This window comes from Callospermophilus lateralis, chromosome 16 (genome assembly GCF_048772815.1).
Source record: "Callospermophilus lateralis isolate mCalLat2 chromosome 16, mCalLat2.hap1, whole genome shotgun sequence".
Lineage (NCBI taxonomy): Eukaryota > Metazoa > Chordata > Mammalia > Rodentia > Sciuridae > Callospermophilus > Callospermophilus lateralis.
This window is the reverse complement of record NC_135320.1, coordinates 29,159,638-29,174,768: the sequence shown is the minus strand read 5'-3', so window position 1 is coordinate 29,174,768 and position 15,131 is coordinate 29,159,638. Positions and strand designations below refer to the sequence as shown.

Here is a 15,131-nt window from a genome sequence, read left to right as displayed (position 1 = left end):
TGTCGAAGGAGCTGGTATTTTCTGCCAGTCCCTTTTGTGAGAAGGTGGCTTTGTGGAAGGCCCTGGAGCTTGGTCAAGGTACTAAGTGACTTTAATGTTCTTAGTGAATTCTTTGTTGATTCACGATAAAACACCCCATCTTTATTCATATGACCATGTCCTTAAGGTAAGTTCCACAGGCACCCTTAGAATGCAAAGCAGCTTGCTGTTTTATTCCATCTTGCGCTTCTTGCAAAATTGCCATCTGAGTTGTTGTGATGGCCTCTGTGTCCCAACCTTTAAAACCCTTTTGAGGTTTATGTAGCCCTATCTTGTGTTTACTTAGTTACATGTTTGAAGCCAGTCATAGGAAGTATAGTTTAAAGTTTCTAGCACAGTTTGAGCTGGGGATGGATCCCATTAGATGCATGCATTTGGTGTATCTTCTGAAGAATTGGTGAGCACATCTCCACCGTAAGGAGGGCTAAGCCTGTTGCTGTGCCCTGGTAGCCTGAGGCACAGACTGCCAGCCAGTGCTGCCCAATTCCAATTCCAGGCACCTAAGAAGTTGCTGCTTCCTGAATAAACAGGGGAGGGGGTCAGGAGAGGAAGTGGTGGGGCTTCTTCCTTAGGAAGGAGCCATTTTCTTGAAACTTCTAATTTTCTGAAGTCTTTGAACAAGCAAAAAGTTCATGTGGAGCTATGAGCAAAAGAGAGTTAAACATGAAAATCTTGAATTAAGAAAGTCTTGTATTAAATACTTAAAGGTTGTTTCAGTGTTTTGAGCTTTAAAAGGTTTGGGTCATTCAAGATGGGATTTTTGCATGTTAGGAGATTGTCGGGTGGTAATGGACATGGAGGGAGATTAAGAGATTAGAATAGTAGATGTGTGCTCAGGTTTTTCAAAAAAAATCCCTGAAGAGTATCCAGAAACTGAGCTTCCCTTTCTGTCATCCTTATGATAATATTAATATGCCATTATAGACTCCAAGAACGGCCCTCACACTTCGCTAGGACTCCATCCTTTTGTTTCTTAGAACAGATTTTGTTGTTTGTGTTTATATTCAGCTAGTAAACAGTTCTTCATTTCTTTAGCAATTTAGGTTCCAAATTTTCTGTAGGTATCTGGCCCTTGGCTTGTTTCTGCCACTTCTGCCTTGACAGTCTGTTGTTGAGATTCAGTTTTTACACACAGCAAACATTTATTTGTTGGAAAATGTGGTTTTTTCCCCCCTAAATGCCTCAATGTGTTGTGCTTAAAACTTTGATCCCTTTTGTACCACCGTGGTTTTGTGTAGACCCAACTTTGAGTAAGTAGATGGATTCTTGTTGATAAACAAAAGTGTGGTATTCTGGTTCCTACAGTTTGTGGTAGGTTTTGAAGGCAAATTCATTGTTTTTAGCAATAAAAACCTTTTACAGTATTCACTTATGCTGTCCAATCTCTGCAGGTGCTGAAGAGAAAATTTTGGAAGAGTTTAAAGAAGCACACAATGCAGAGTCTCCAGATTTTCAGCTCCAGGCAATGATCCAGGCTGCTGGCAAGCTAGTGCTGATTGACAAGCTGCTGCCAAAACTGAAGGCTGGTGGCCACAGGGTGCTTATCTTTTCCCAGATGGTGCGCTGCTTGGACATACTGGAAGACTACCTCATTCAGAGACGGTGAGGGCCACCGTGTCAGAATAACAAAGAGGAAAGAAAAAATTGCCCTACACGGGCTCCAAGTGGTTCACCTAGAAGTGACATTTATGATAAAAGAGGGTAGAATGGGAAAAATGTGTGACATCTCCTCCTCAAAACTAATTGTACATCAGTTTATTTTCTGTGATGATACAGGCAGACACTACATACTTCTGTGGGCAGTTTTTCCTCCATGGCTTTCATTTGACTAGTGAATAGTTCTTAAAATTGAAATTGTTTGTTATCTTACTGTTAAAAGGGTCAGCTATTTTTAGAGTTTAGCTGTGTCACTGATGAGGAAGTAAAAAACAATCTTTGAGCTTTGAGCCAGTTGGATGAAAAGCTATTAAAAAAAAAATGCTGGCTCTGAAATTATTTCTGTTAAATTATATTGTTCTATTAGTATTTAGTCCATGTTTTGATACTTACTTAACAATTAAAAAGGAGCACCTTTGTTGTAGCCATTTGTCAAGCTCCTCATTAATATTTTTTTTCAGGTACCCATATGAAAGGATCGATGGCCGAGTAAGAGGTAACCTCCGCCAGGCAGCTATTGACAGATTCTCCAAACCTGATTCCGATAGGTTTGTTTTCCTCCTGTGTACGAGGGCAGGAGGGCTAGGCATTAATCTCACTGCTGCTGATACCTGCATCATCTTCGATTCAGACTGGAATCCCCAAAATGACCTCCAGGTAAACACACAAGGAAATCTTACTGATGCCTTTAAAAAAAAAAAAAAAAAATTGTGGGAAATCAAGTAGTAATCAGTGTATTAATAATGTGTGAAGAAATTTCTTAGGTTGTTAATCTGCTTCCAAATGGCTACTTTAATTATTAGAACTTGTTTTTCTTTGTTAGCTGTCTTAATTTGGGTTACTGTAACAAAAATGCCATAAATTGACCAGTTTAAACAATAAACATGTATTTCTCAAAATTTATGGAGGTTGGAAGTCTGAATTAGTATGCCAGCAGTGTTGTGTTCTCAGCAAAGAAATCGCCTGGTTGACACATAGCCGAAGAGAGCAAACTCGTTGTCCGGACTCTTCTCCCTCCCAACCCCATCCCCATACTGGGGATTGAACCCCAGGGGCACTCTACCACCTATCTATATCTCTAGCCCTTTTTATTTTATTTTGAGACAGGGCTTTACTAATTTGCCTAGGCTGGCCTCAAACTTAGCGATCCTCCTGCCTCAGCCTCCCAAGTAGCTGGGATTGCAGATGTGTGCCATCACACTTGGATTTTTCTGGCCTCTTTTATCCAAGCACTGATCTCATTCATGAGGGCTCCACCCTCAAGACAAAATTACCTCCCTAAGTCTTCATTGGGATAGTGGTTTTAACATGAATTTTGGGGGAACACAAACACTTGGTGCATTGCAATAGCCATTAATTTTCTTTTTCTTCCAGGCTCAAGCTAGATGTCATAGAATAGGACAAAGCAAATCTGTGAAAATCTACAGGTTAATTACAAGAAATTCCTATGAAAGGGAAATGTTCGACAAGGCTAGTTTGAAGCTTGGTCTGGATAAAGCCGTGCTGCAGTCTATGAGTGGAAGAGAAAATGCTACCAATGGGGTAAACTAAGACTTGCCCAAATCATTCATTTACTCTGGTTCTTTCTTAGCTAATAGTAAGAAATTATTCTGTACTAGATTATTTTTCCAACATTTTAAATATTTCTGTAAAACAGGTACAACAGCTTTCCAAGAAAGAAATTGAGGATCTTCTACGAAAGGGGGCTTATGGTGCACTCATGGATGAGGAAGATGAAGGGTCTAAGTTCTGTGAAGAAGACATCGACCAGATTCTCCTACGGCGAACCCACACTATCACCATTGAGTCTGAAGGAAAAGGTTCCACATTTGCTAAGGTGTGAATCTGACTGAAGAGGCCAGGTTTTCTCTAACAGCATGGTAGAGTACATGTAAGAGCATCCTGTGAAAGTGCTCACCAGCTGCAAACCAACCTTTATGTTATGAATTAGCAAAATTATCAGTCATCTCCCTAGGGAGTCCCTGCCACAGAACATTTTGGGTCCTCTTCTGTGTATATGGTACCAGTGGCCCCCTTTATCTATGTTCTTAGCCCCATCCTCTCCCCAGAGCCTGATTTCTGAAACAGCCTATAAGAAAGACCAAGTCATTCCCGTTTTTAAAAGATCTTTCAGCTGTTTTCCCCTGTAGCTACAGCAACTCTATAACTCTTTTCATAATTCAAATCCACCCAGTGTAGGCCACGCCAGCTTTCTCCACTGCCTGCTTCCCACTTAGTTTCACCCCCTAGCCTGCCCTCCTCCTGCCTGTCAGAACTGCTCTGGCCAAGGCCGCATTGAACACCCAGCCACCCACCTGAGAGCCCCTTCAGAGGTTCCCCCTGCATTTCATTCCAGCCATCCACACCTGGAACCACTCTACATTTTTATTTTTATCAACTTTATTGAAGTGTCCATTACTTACCATAAAATTGCCTTTGTAATTCAGCATCTTTACCCTATTACAGAATTGTGCGACCTTCAGCTCAGTCTAAGTTCAAATATTCCCTTCACCCCAGAAAGATCCTCATGCTTGTTTGCAGTTACTCCCTAACCCTCTTCCTGCTCCTTCTATGCAGTCCCTGGAGACTAGTGATGTACTTTTCTTTCTGAATTAGATTTACCTTCTGAGACATGCAATACCTGATCTTCTGTGTTTGGCTTCATTCACTTGAAATAACATCTCTGAGGTTCATCTATGTTGTAAGCATATATCATTAATTTGTCCCTTTAAATTGCTGGACAATATTCCGTTACCTGAGTATACCATTTTTTATCAGTTGATAGTGGACATTTGAGTTGTTTCTACTTTAGGGTCTTATGAATAAAGTCATTATAAACATTTGTGTACTGTTTTTTGTGTGGACATATGTGAGTGGAATTGCTGGGTCATATGTTAGTCTCAAATTTAACTCTTCAAGGAACTACTAGACTTTTTGCTAACAAAATTATACCATGTTCCCCTCCCACCAGCAGTATATTTGAATTCCATTTTCTTCACAGCCTGACCAGTACTTTAGATGATTTGATTTTTAGTTAAAGACATCCAGTGGGTGTGATGTGGTCTCCCACTCTGCACTTTCTTATATTTGTTAGTCATTTATAGTCTTTGGAGAAATGTTTGTTCATTTTTTTTTGAGGAATTAGTCTTTTTATTATTGAGTTTTATAACCTCTCCATATATTCTAGACAAAGGTTTAATAGTAGATTACAGATATTCTCTCCTAGTTTTTCTTAATATGTGTACTTTAAAAAAAAAAAAATCTAGTTTCCAGTTTGTTTTTTTTTTTTTCTTTTATCACTTGTGCTTTTAGCGTGTTGTCTAGCCCACAAAGATTCATTCCTAAGTTTCCTCTTACAGGTTTTACATTTTTAGCTCTGTCAGGTCTGCAGTCTCTTATGGGCTGAGCTTTGTGTGTGATGTGAGGTCGGGCTCCAACTGCTCGGTGTGCCCAGGATTCCCTATCTTTCTACCTGTTCCAGTCTGCAACGGCTCTTCTCTGGGTTCTGTGACCCAGCCCCTTCTCTTTTACATCTTTCAGCCTCTTAAAAGAGGTTTTTAACCTCAGTCTTCACAGGCACTATATAGGCAAAACCAAACTCATCACACTGTTCCTCCACACCTTAAAAGACACACATACTCATACACACACCCACACACCTGTCTGCCTGCCTGAGTAACACCATTCAGGTGACAGAGTTGAATACTGATTTTTTTTTTTTTCCTTCTTCCTGGCTTCCTCCTCCTTTTTCATGCTTCATATTCACCCAGAGTTTCCATTAAATTTTGCCTTTTAAAGAATGGCTTTCTAGACAGCTTCTTTTTTCTTCATTTTAATGGATCTGTTTTCTGACTTCATTATTTCTTCTCTGAACTACGACAGCAGCCTTTTCTACTCTCCTGCTGAGACACTGGTATGATCTAACACTGACTCTGGACGTGATGGTGTCCATCTTTAGAGGACTCCTTATTTTCAAATTGCTCACTTCTCCCTGAGGAAGGAATTCTGACACTCTTAACAGCTCACACAGGGCCCTGCTTGATCTGGCTTCTGTCTCTGTCATCACCTTGCCCTTGGGCTTCTCTTCCCTGAGTACCCACATCCCCTCTCCTCTCCTCTGTACCTTTGCATATGCTCTGTCAAAAAATATTTTCAATGCTGTCCTGTTTCATGAATGTTTTAAAGTATGGCTCAAGTATCATCCTTCCAGGAGACCCCTTGCTTCTCAGTTCCCTGAAATGGCCTGCCATTTCAGAGTAAGTGACCCTCCTCTTTGTGTTACCTGCACCTACACATACCTCAGTTCCTTGTCACTTTTCATGCTGAGGTGTGCACCTTTGTTTCCTGGTCTGTCTGAGCCTGTGCACAGGGAGCTAGCTGCCTGAGGAGGCTCTCATCCCAGGTCCATTCACTGTAGTGTCTGGCACACGTGGAGAAGCATACACACATACTTGAGTGAATGAATAAACAAAATCTGCCTTGCATTCTAACCATGAGAAAAGCATTTCAAAGTAATGTATTTTTTTTTTTCGTCCCCCCCCCCCCTTTAGGCCAGTTTTGTTGCATCTGGAAATAGGACAGATATTTCTTTGGATGATCCAAATTTCTGGCAAAAGTGGGCTAAGAAGGCTGAATTGGACATAGATGCCTTAAATGGGAGGGTAAGTGAGAAATCCCATTCAGATGTCGGTCTGATGTAACCCAAGCGTCGCTGTTTCAGAAGTTTCAAGTGTATCTGCTCTTTTGTCAGAACAACCTGGTTATCGACACTCCGAGAGTGAGAAAACAGACCAGGCTGTACAGCGCAGTGAAGGAGGACGAGCTGATGGAGTTCTCAGACTTGGAAAGTGATTCAGAAGAAAAGCCTTGTGCAAAACCACGGCGGCCCCAGGATAAGTCACAGGGCTATGCCAGGAGCGAGTGTTTCCGAGTTGAGAAGAATCTGCTCGTCTATGGGTAAGGGTGGACTCACTACGAGTGGAATTTTGTTCTGACAGTAGTTAGAATTCCCAGATGGTATCGGAAGACGATTTGTGTTTGGATCTGTGTGAATCAAATGAAAGCTTCTATAGTAACTCAGCACAGTTTAGGGGTCACTTGGTTAAATTCAGATTCTCCTGGATGTGGACAGGTCTCCAGAAGTGAAGTCCATATTCTCACTTGTTCATCTTTGTTTTTCTGCTCACAAGTGGTCCTGCCCTTGCACAGTCTCCCCATTTTTCTCAAAACATTCTTCCAAAACATGAGTGGTCATTTGACTTTTGTGAATGTGTTGTGTTTCTCCTGCTGGATTTCAGACTCCTCAAAGGCTAGATCCACTTCTAAAACATCTCTGAATTGCTGTACCATCCCACAGGGTACTTTGTATGACAGGGTGCTACAAAATACCTGAATCAGTAAATGAGAGGTTTCTCAGAGATTGTGGGACTGTAGGCAGACTCCATTAAAATAAAACTGCCACCAAGGCAGTCTTTTTGCCAACCTGATGAGATCCTGTCTGCAGTGATTTCTTCCAGTGGATCACAGTTCGTTCAGAATAGATACAAACATGTGTTTGCATGGCATACAGAACTCTCTAGCTGGCCTTGTCTGCCCTGTTGGTTCTTGCCCACCGGTAACCCAAGCCTCTGTTCAGACAGACCACTTCATCTTTTTCTTTGCACAGGCTGTTCCCACTGCCAAGAGCAACTCCCCATTCAGTGACTTGTGAATGAAGGCTTGTTTATGGAATATGTGAAGTTCAGCAAAAGCCCATCCTGTATCTCAACAGCTTTGCCACTGATACTCATTATTTATGCAAGTCCAAGATCCTCTTTCGCTCATTCTTATGTGGGAGACTCTCCCCCCACCTAAGCCCTTTGTGACATGCACCTGCTTCCTTGTTCAACTAATGATCAGAGTCTAGGACATTCTTGGAAACCCTAGGAATGGAACATGTTAATAACTCCCAGTGTTAAGAAGGATGCCCAGGGCATGTTGTCTCTGTCTAGCCTGCCCTTCTCCCATAGTCATCACTCTTCTTGGAACACCTGCTGTGGCCTGGGCACTGGGCTAGGGTGGTCTCAGACTCATTTATACAGTCACAGGGCTATGCCAAGATTGGCATAGCTCAAGGCAGGCAAGTGGGGTGAGCAGAAATGGCAGTATACTGTGCTGCTGTATCAGGTATCGCTTGGCTGATGGAGCACAGAAGCACAGCACCTTACCTATAAGACACAACTCAGGTATCATCCCCCCACTCCTGGGGTAGAAGTCAAAGAAGGAATTGCACAGAAAGTGATAGGTACAGTCTGAACAGGTGGACATCATTAATCAGCCAGGATAAGAGGGAGAGTCAGAGTTTGTGTAGGGAGAAGAGAGCAGCATGTCCAAAGGTGTGGAGTTGAGACTGGCCTTGTGTTTGGAGGAATTGATAGGAGCCAGAGAGGACCAGAGAGTGGTAAGAAACCAGACCAGGGAGAAAGGCAGGGCATGGGAAAAGGAACACATAGTGCTCCCTGCAGCTAAGACCAAGTCCTCCCTATGCCACAGCCACCAGCTAGTTATCTTCAAAGGCAGCGGAGGACTCTTTGCAACATGAGCACTGCCCTAGCTCGTCTGCTGTTACAGTGGGTAAGGGGTGGGAGGTTGGGTCTTGGGCAGCATCTGCCTTTTTCTTCACCCATGCTGTTTGCTGTCTGGTCACACCCACAACTCCCAAGGGGTAGCGAGTGCAGCCTGGGACTGACACAGTGCATGGTCAGGGTCAGCAGGGTGTTACTTGTTTGCCTTTACCCGTAGACTTTTCTCCCACCCTTTCCATGTAAGGACCTGTGAGTTGGTTGAACATCTTCTGTACGAGTGTTCTTGTCCTCAGGAGTCACTATTCCCTGTTTCAAAAGGGATCACAAAGCCTTTCACAGTCCTGCACCAGTTATTGGAGTGTGTCCCTTTGTGGTGGATTGGCGCAGCTGAACTCCTCAGCATTACATTTTTTTGGGGGGTAGTCACAGATACCTTGAGTCACCTTTCATCTCAAGTGGCTGGTCAGCATCCAAACACATAAACCATAGCAGAAGGAAGCAGCGCATACAATTTCTGGGCCTCCTGGATTACATTCGTGTCCTGAAAATGCCTGCCACTGGCCTGCTTCTGCCTTGAAAATCCAGTTTTGGTCATGAGGGTGGTAGTTCAACTCCTCACTTATGAGCAATGAACTCTTGGCCCATTCTGAAAGGGGGTGTGCTTAACTTTTGTACCCCGGGTTGCTTTCCTATCACCTAATAGAAAACATTACAGTTTTGACCCAGAATATTCTAACACTGGTACCTGACTATTAAGGTACAACTTCAGATCTGTAGTTAGAGGCACCATCTGCATGCAAGCTATTTGCTTTACAGTTGGGGCAGGTGGACAGACATCCTTTCCCACGGACGCTACAAACGTCAACTCACAGAGCAAGATGTAGAAACCATTTGCCGAACCATCCTGGTGTACTGTCTCCACCATTACAAAGGGGACGAGAATATCAAAAGCTTCATCTGGGATCTGATCACACCCACGGCTGATGGCCAGACTCGAGCCTTGGTCAATCATTCTGGTAGGTCTGATGTGTGCCTTTCGTGTGGTGACATTCCCTGGAAACTCTGTGACACACCCTGATAAAGAGATACAACACAGACCCTTTGTTTTCCTTCTTTACAATATCTGCTTCTGACACTGTAGCTTGGAGTGTCAAAGGCTTCAATGCTGCTGCTGCTGCTGCTCAGGATGATGATGCTTCTTTCAGGTCTCTCAGCCCCAGTGCCCAGGGGAAGGAAGGGGAAGAAGGTGAAAGCCCAGAGCACACAGCCAGTGGTGCAGGATGCCGACTGGCTGGCCAGCTGCAACCCGGACACACTGTTCCAGGAGGACAGCTACAAGAAGCACCTGAAGCACCACTGCAACAAGTACGTGTTTAGGGTGCAGGGCCCGGCTGCTGCTTGTTCTGTAAGACATGACACTTGGTGGGTGCTGCCTTTGTACAACCTCCCCATTTTTCTTGAAACATGCTGCCAAGTCCTCAAAGAGCATATCTTCAGGTGATTGATTGATTCTTATATGGTTAAAAAAAAACATAATGTGACATTTACTGTTCCAACTATTTGTACGGAAGCAATGGATTGGCATTAATTGTATTCACAGTGCTGTGTACTTGTCACCACTGTCTGTACCCCAGACTTTCTCATCGCCCCCAATAGGAACTCTGTGTTAAATAGTGACTACCCTCCCACCAGCCCTTGGTAACCACTATTCACTTAAGTTCATTGTAGGCATCTCGTAAGTGAATCGTACAATATTTGTCCTGTGTTGGACTTGTTTCACTTAGCATAACGTTTTCACAGTCCCTCCGTGTTGCAATGTATATCAGAATTTCATTCCTTTTGATGGCTGAATATTACCCCGTTGTAAATGTGTCACATTTGGTTGATCCATTCATCCATTTGTGGGTCCTTGGGTTGTTCCCACCTTTATTTGTTGTGAACAGTGCCTCTATGAACATTGCACATTACTGATTTTTTTTTTTTTTAAGCCAGTGTGGTAGAGAATTGTGGTTAGCTTTATACAACCCCACCCTGCTTCCATAGTGGTCTGGCAAGTTTACATGTTATTTTTGCCTTAATAATATCTCAGTTGCCAGGTCATATGAGTTTAGAATCATATTCTTTACCTTTATTTCCAGAAATTCAAAGATAATTGGAGAATATTGAATCTGTATTGATTTTATTTCTTAGAACTCTGTTGATTGTGTACACATTAAACTAGCATGTTATTTCCTTGTTCTCAGTATACATTTTTCAGTATCAATAATATAGACGGCAGTGGTACTGAACAGCTTGACCAGTCCTCAGTTTTGTGTGGCCTTGAGCAAGTTGCTCCACGTTTTCAGTACTCACTTCCTGAGAGTCAGATAGAGCTGGCATCAAGATCTCAGTTGGATGAGGCAGAATATAAACAAACACATATTTTTGTTTTAAAAAGACAAAAGTCTGAGCACATGATGCTGGCAGTATGTCAAGTGCTTTAGGTATAAATTATCTGTTTAAATTCTCTAAGGTAGAAATGGTGGTTGTTTTTTTGTTTTTTTTTAATTTTGAGATAGGGCCTTTTTATATTTGCCCACACTGGCCTCAGACTCCAAGGCTCAAGTGATCCTCATGCCTTAGCCTTCCAGGAAGCTGGGACTACAGGTGCTGCCTTCCACACCTGACAGGAGTGCTGTTTTATCCCCATTTAACTAAAGAAACCGAAACTCAAGTTGAATGACTATTTGAAGTCCTTTGACCAGTTAAGGGTGGAGAAGACGTGGGCAGCACCCTTGTTCTCACCACCAAGGTCATCTGCCCACCTCATCTCAGAAGTCCACCACCACCTCTTTGGGATTCCTGTGAGGCTCCCAGGAGTCTTCAAAACCACTACCTCAAACTATTTGATGTCACAGAAACTTGTTACTGCAGTGACGTGGTAGTTCTCTCTCAAATTCTACCCTGCTTAGAGCTGTTAGAAAACTTTGTATGTCCTTGTGGTTCATATCAACTTTGGGTCAGTAGCCTTTTGAGTTCTGGATTCAAACAAAGGAAGTGAAGTGGTTTAGTGTGGGAACCATGGCTCCTGTTCCCGGATGTCAGTGTGGTGGTAGTGGTTTTTAATTTCCATTTTACTGTCAGTAACAGGCTTCCATGGTGCAAGCTCCCTAATTAGGGCATGAGAAGTAACAGGAGCTCTTCAGATCTTTCCATTCAGTCTCAGAAGGCTGTTGATGCCATCCAGTTCATCTCTGAGATGAAATGAGTGGTCCCTTTGCCCTTTCCCAGTAGATCATGCCTTGAGGTTAGATCTTGTCAGATCTAAAGTGAGCAAATGTGGATGTTAACATGGGAAAAAGAGACCCAATAGAAGGACATCTTAGAAAATAACTGGCCACTTCACAAGTTTCAAGGACATGAGAGACCAAAACAGGATTAAAGGAGATGAGGGGGGCAGAAGAGTTTCGTGCCATGCTTTGTCCTGGGCTGAGGGCTGGTCCAGAAACAGTCACTAATGGGACAGCTGAAGGAATGTGGATAAAGGCCTGAGGATTGGGTAACAGCAGTTTCTGTCTGCCTCAGAGAGCACCCACCCCTGCAGATCAGGGGCCGTGTCCTGGCTGTCCTCTTGCCTGTCCTTAGCCGGCGAGCACTGTGCACTCCATAGGGCACTCAGCTCAGCAGCGGTGTTGGTTTGAATTTTCTCCTCTCGAAGAAAGGTGACATTCACAGTTCATGAAAGTCTCCCTAGAGCTAAAACTGCTCCCAAAGTGGAAGTCTTTGACTTTTACCAGACGGAAGAGAAACCATTAAGTTCCCTTGCTCTGTATCAAATTTTGCTGTGAATTGTGAAGAGTCTAGCCAAAGCTGGAGGGTATTTCCTTTGGAACTACCCTTTCTGAGCATCCTGAATCATAAGCAGAAGCAGCCCTGCAAATTCTTCTCTACCCAGAAGAGAAACAAGGTCCAGCCACGGGGTCTTGGGCTGTCACTTTGCCTTCATTAGTTCAGTGTGAGACAGCCCATGTGTAATCTTAGGAGTTAATAAAAGAAAATTTTAGAAATTAAAAGTTGTTAGCCAAAATGATGGCTTGTCTTGGAATATATTCATATTTTTACAGCCTCAAACTTAGTCCATCCAGAGCCTCATTGGCCATGAGTAGAACCACAGTGAGAAGGAAGGCAGGCTGGTGAGTTTCCTAATATCTATTTCTGTCTGATCAGGAATAGTCTGTTTTGGTGATACTGCCCCTAGTTGTCATGTCCTGAGAGACAGTGTGATGTGATAGTCAGAAGACTGAGTTCTGAGTGTTCCATGTTCAAGGTGACTCTGTGACCTTGGAGATACCACTTGTCTTCTGTTACCAACAGTTTTTGTGTTTATAAAATGGAAATTGTAACTTGCCCCACTTCATCATAGGGTTATTGTGAAGAGCAAATGAGCCAGTATATGTAAATGCGATACATTGGTTGTAAAGTGTTAGGCAAGTATGTAATGGGATTATTCAGCTAGGGAAATGGCACCCTGTGTAATTGCCCACCACCAACAAGGTGGTCTTCAGGTTTCAATCAAGAATGCACACCAGGGGTTATCCAGCAGGGGATGTTTCATTCAGAGAAGATGGAGGTCCTTGAGATATATCAGGTGGACTTAATTGAAATAATTATATTTTAGCAATTGAGGACATCTAAGGAGGGTTGACTGTCTGGTTCCTTGCTAATTGCAGGGATTTTAAAATAAAGTTTCCTTGAAAATGACTAAAACTGTCGATTAACTGGATGCAATTTTACCTTGTAATTTTTTTTCCCCTAAGCTACAACATGGGTTCCCAGGTAATATAATCTAGAAGGAGTAAAAAAAAAAGGCTTAGTGTTCCTTGAGAAGAACAAGGACCCACCTCCTACCCCACCCCCGTCACCATCTTCCTTTCTCGGAAGCAAAGTTGTATAATCTGAAAAACCTGACATTCCATATTGAGGGTTTATTGTAAGGTAGTAAAACCAGATTTTATATCTCGTTTATTCCTACAACTTCTGATGTGCTTCCAAAAATGGTATTAAGGCAGCAGCTGAGGAAATTTTATGAGATAATGAAGCAGAACAGTTACTGAAAGCCATCTGCTCAGTTGTTTACAAACTTCCTTCAATACTTCAGAGGCAATGGTAGGGTACGTGTCTAAACTTCACAAGCTGCACTAGGTAGAACTAAATGAAGTGCGCCTGGGCTGGGCTGAGCTCGGTCCCTCTCTGTGCAGTGTGAGCGGTTGCCAGGCAGGCCTGTTGGAAGCCAGCAGAAAGCACCACACAGAGGTGATTATGTGCCACCATCTGTCACGCTTCAAGCCTACCATACAGCATGGCTAATCAGCCTTGGCAGGATGATGGATGAACAGCAGCAGCTGCCAAAAGCCACTGTTGGCAAACAGTCCTGAAGTTAAGAACTTTTTCCCCCTCTGTCTTCCTCTCCAGGGTCCTGCTGCGTGTCCGCATGCTCTACTACCTAAGACAAGAAGTTATAGGAGACCAGGCGGATAAGATCCTAGAGGGTGCCGACTCAAGGTTGGTGCAAGCGCATATTTGTTCTGCACCTCTCTGAGGTAATCCAGGTAGTCGAAAAATATCACGGGTTGTGTCTCAGAATCTTCACGAACCATCAGTAGCTCAACCTCCTTTTCTGCATCTTGAATGCAGTGTTTGTCCTCTGAGCTTGGGGATGTGATGAGAATGAGGAAATGGCTGTGTGTGTGTGTGTGTGTGTGTGTGTCCACGTTTGTGTAAAAAGAAGGTCTGAACTAAATGACTGGTATTCTGAGATGACCTTAAATTGGGGTACCAAGTGTTCATTTCTGGTTATGGTGAAGGGCAACTCACCTATGCCCTATCCTTCACCTTTGGTGGATGCTCCTTACCACAATGAGATGTTTCTTGTGGGAGAGGGGGCACCTGAGTGTGTGGTCTCATAGTCACTACTTGGAATTAGAATTCTTTTTTTAATACTAGTATTTCTTTTAAATACCTTTTAAATGGTCTTTCTAGTGAAGCAGATGTGTGGATCCCTGAACCTTTCCATGCAGAAGTTCCTACAGATTGGTGGGATAAGGAAGCAGATAAATCCCTCTTAATTGGAGTGTTCAAACATGGTAAGTGACGTTTCTGTTTGATACATCTCCACAGAATGAATTTGTCTTTATTTAGAACTCTGCATACTCTCTTCCAAAGTCATAATATTAATGAGGATAGTTCCAGAGGACTCTTGACGTCTACCGTTTTTCTGTACTAAAAATCTAATATGAACTGTAAATATCAGATGCTGTTTTTGAATGTTTGTTGAGCATTTGAGAAGAAAACATTTCTTTCTTGGCTGTAAATAAAACCCAAACCATATTTGTTTTAATAATAGCCAAGTTGTACTATAGCTCTCCCTAAACTTTGCTTCCAGCACGGCTTCCCTTGCTAACTCTGCCAACCAGTGTCAAAGTGGACGGTGGGCTTAACCTCTGCTATTAATCTGTACAAGTGCCTCCTGGGCTTTGTTCCAAGCAATATTTCACAAATGTCAGTGCTGAGAACTCGCGGCTCCCCTGAGTGGGATGCAGCCTTGTTAACTTTGAAAGGCTGGGGATGCAGAACTGGCATGATATATACAGTGAGCGATTCCTGATTATAATCCCAATTCTCTGGAGGTCGCAGAGGTATTCTCAGCAGCCCAGCCTGACTAAAGGGGAGAATGATGGCTTATAAAACCTTTCATGATTACAGTTTGGCTTGCGGCTCTACAGCAGTTAGGAGCGGTGTGTTGTAGTACACATCCTAATTGAATTGTGCTGTTCTGCCTATGTACTGCAGCCGCGTTTTGTGAGCTCAGCCTCAAAATCATTTTCCCGCAGTGCA

The 15,131-nt window shown here is 43.1% G+C and overlaps 1 protein-coding gene across 7 annotated transcripts in view; it reads left to right on the top strand.

Annotated features, from left to right (window-relative positions):
* Chd7 (chromodomain helicase DNA binding protein 7) overlaps positions 1-15,131 on the top strand; it is a 183,537-nt gene that overhangs the window by 152,044 nt on the left and 16,362 nt on the right. For all 7 annotated transcript variants that reach the window (XM_076836465.1, XM_076836464.1, XM_076836466.1 and 4 more), the window contains 10 exons: positions 1,431-1,641; positions 2,157-2,352; positions 3,070-3,237; positions 3,353-3,532; positions 6,246-6,356; positions 6,446-6,651; positions 9,075-9,274; positions 9,464-9,623; positions 13,710-13,799; positions 14,277-14,380. In XM_076836465.1, the coding sequence (XP_076692580.1) occupies positions 1,431-1,641; positions 2,157-2,352; positions 3,070-3,237; positions 3,353-3,532; positions 6,246-6,356; positions 6,446-6,651; positions 9,075-9,274; positions 9,464-9,623; positions 13,710-13,799; positions 14,277-14,380 (1,626 nt within the window). The remainder of the gene's footprint in view (positions 1-1,430; positions 1,642-2,156; positions 2,353-3,069; positions 3,238-3,352; positions 3,533-6,245; positions 6,357-6,445; positions 6,652-9,074; positions 9,275-9,463; positions 9,624-13,709; positions 13,800-14,276; positions 14,381-15,131) is intronic.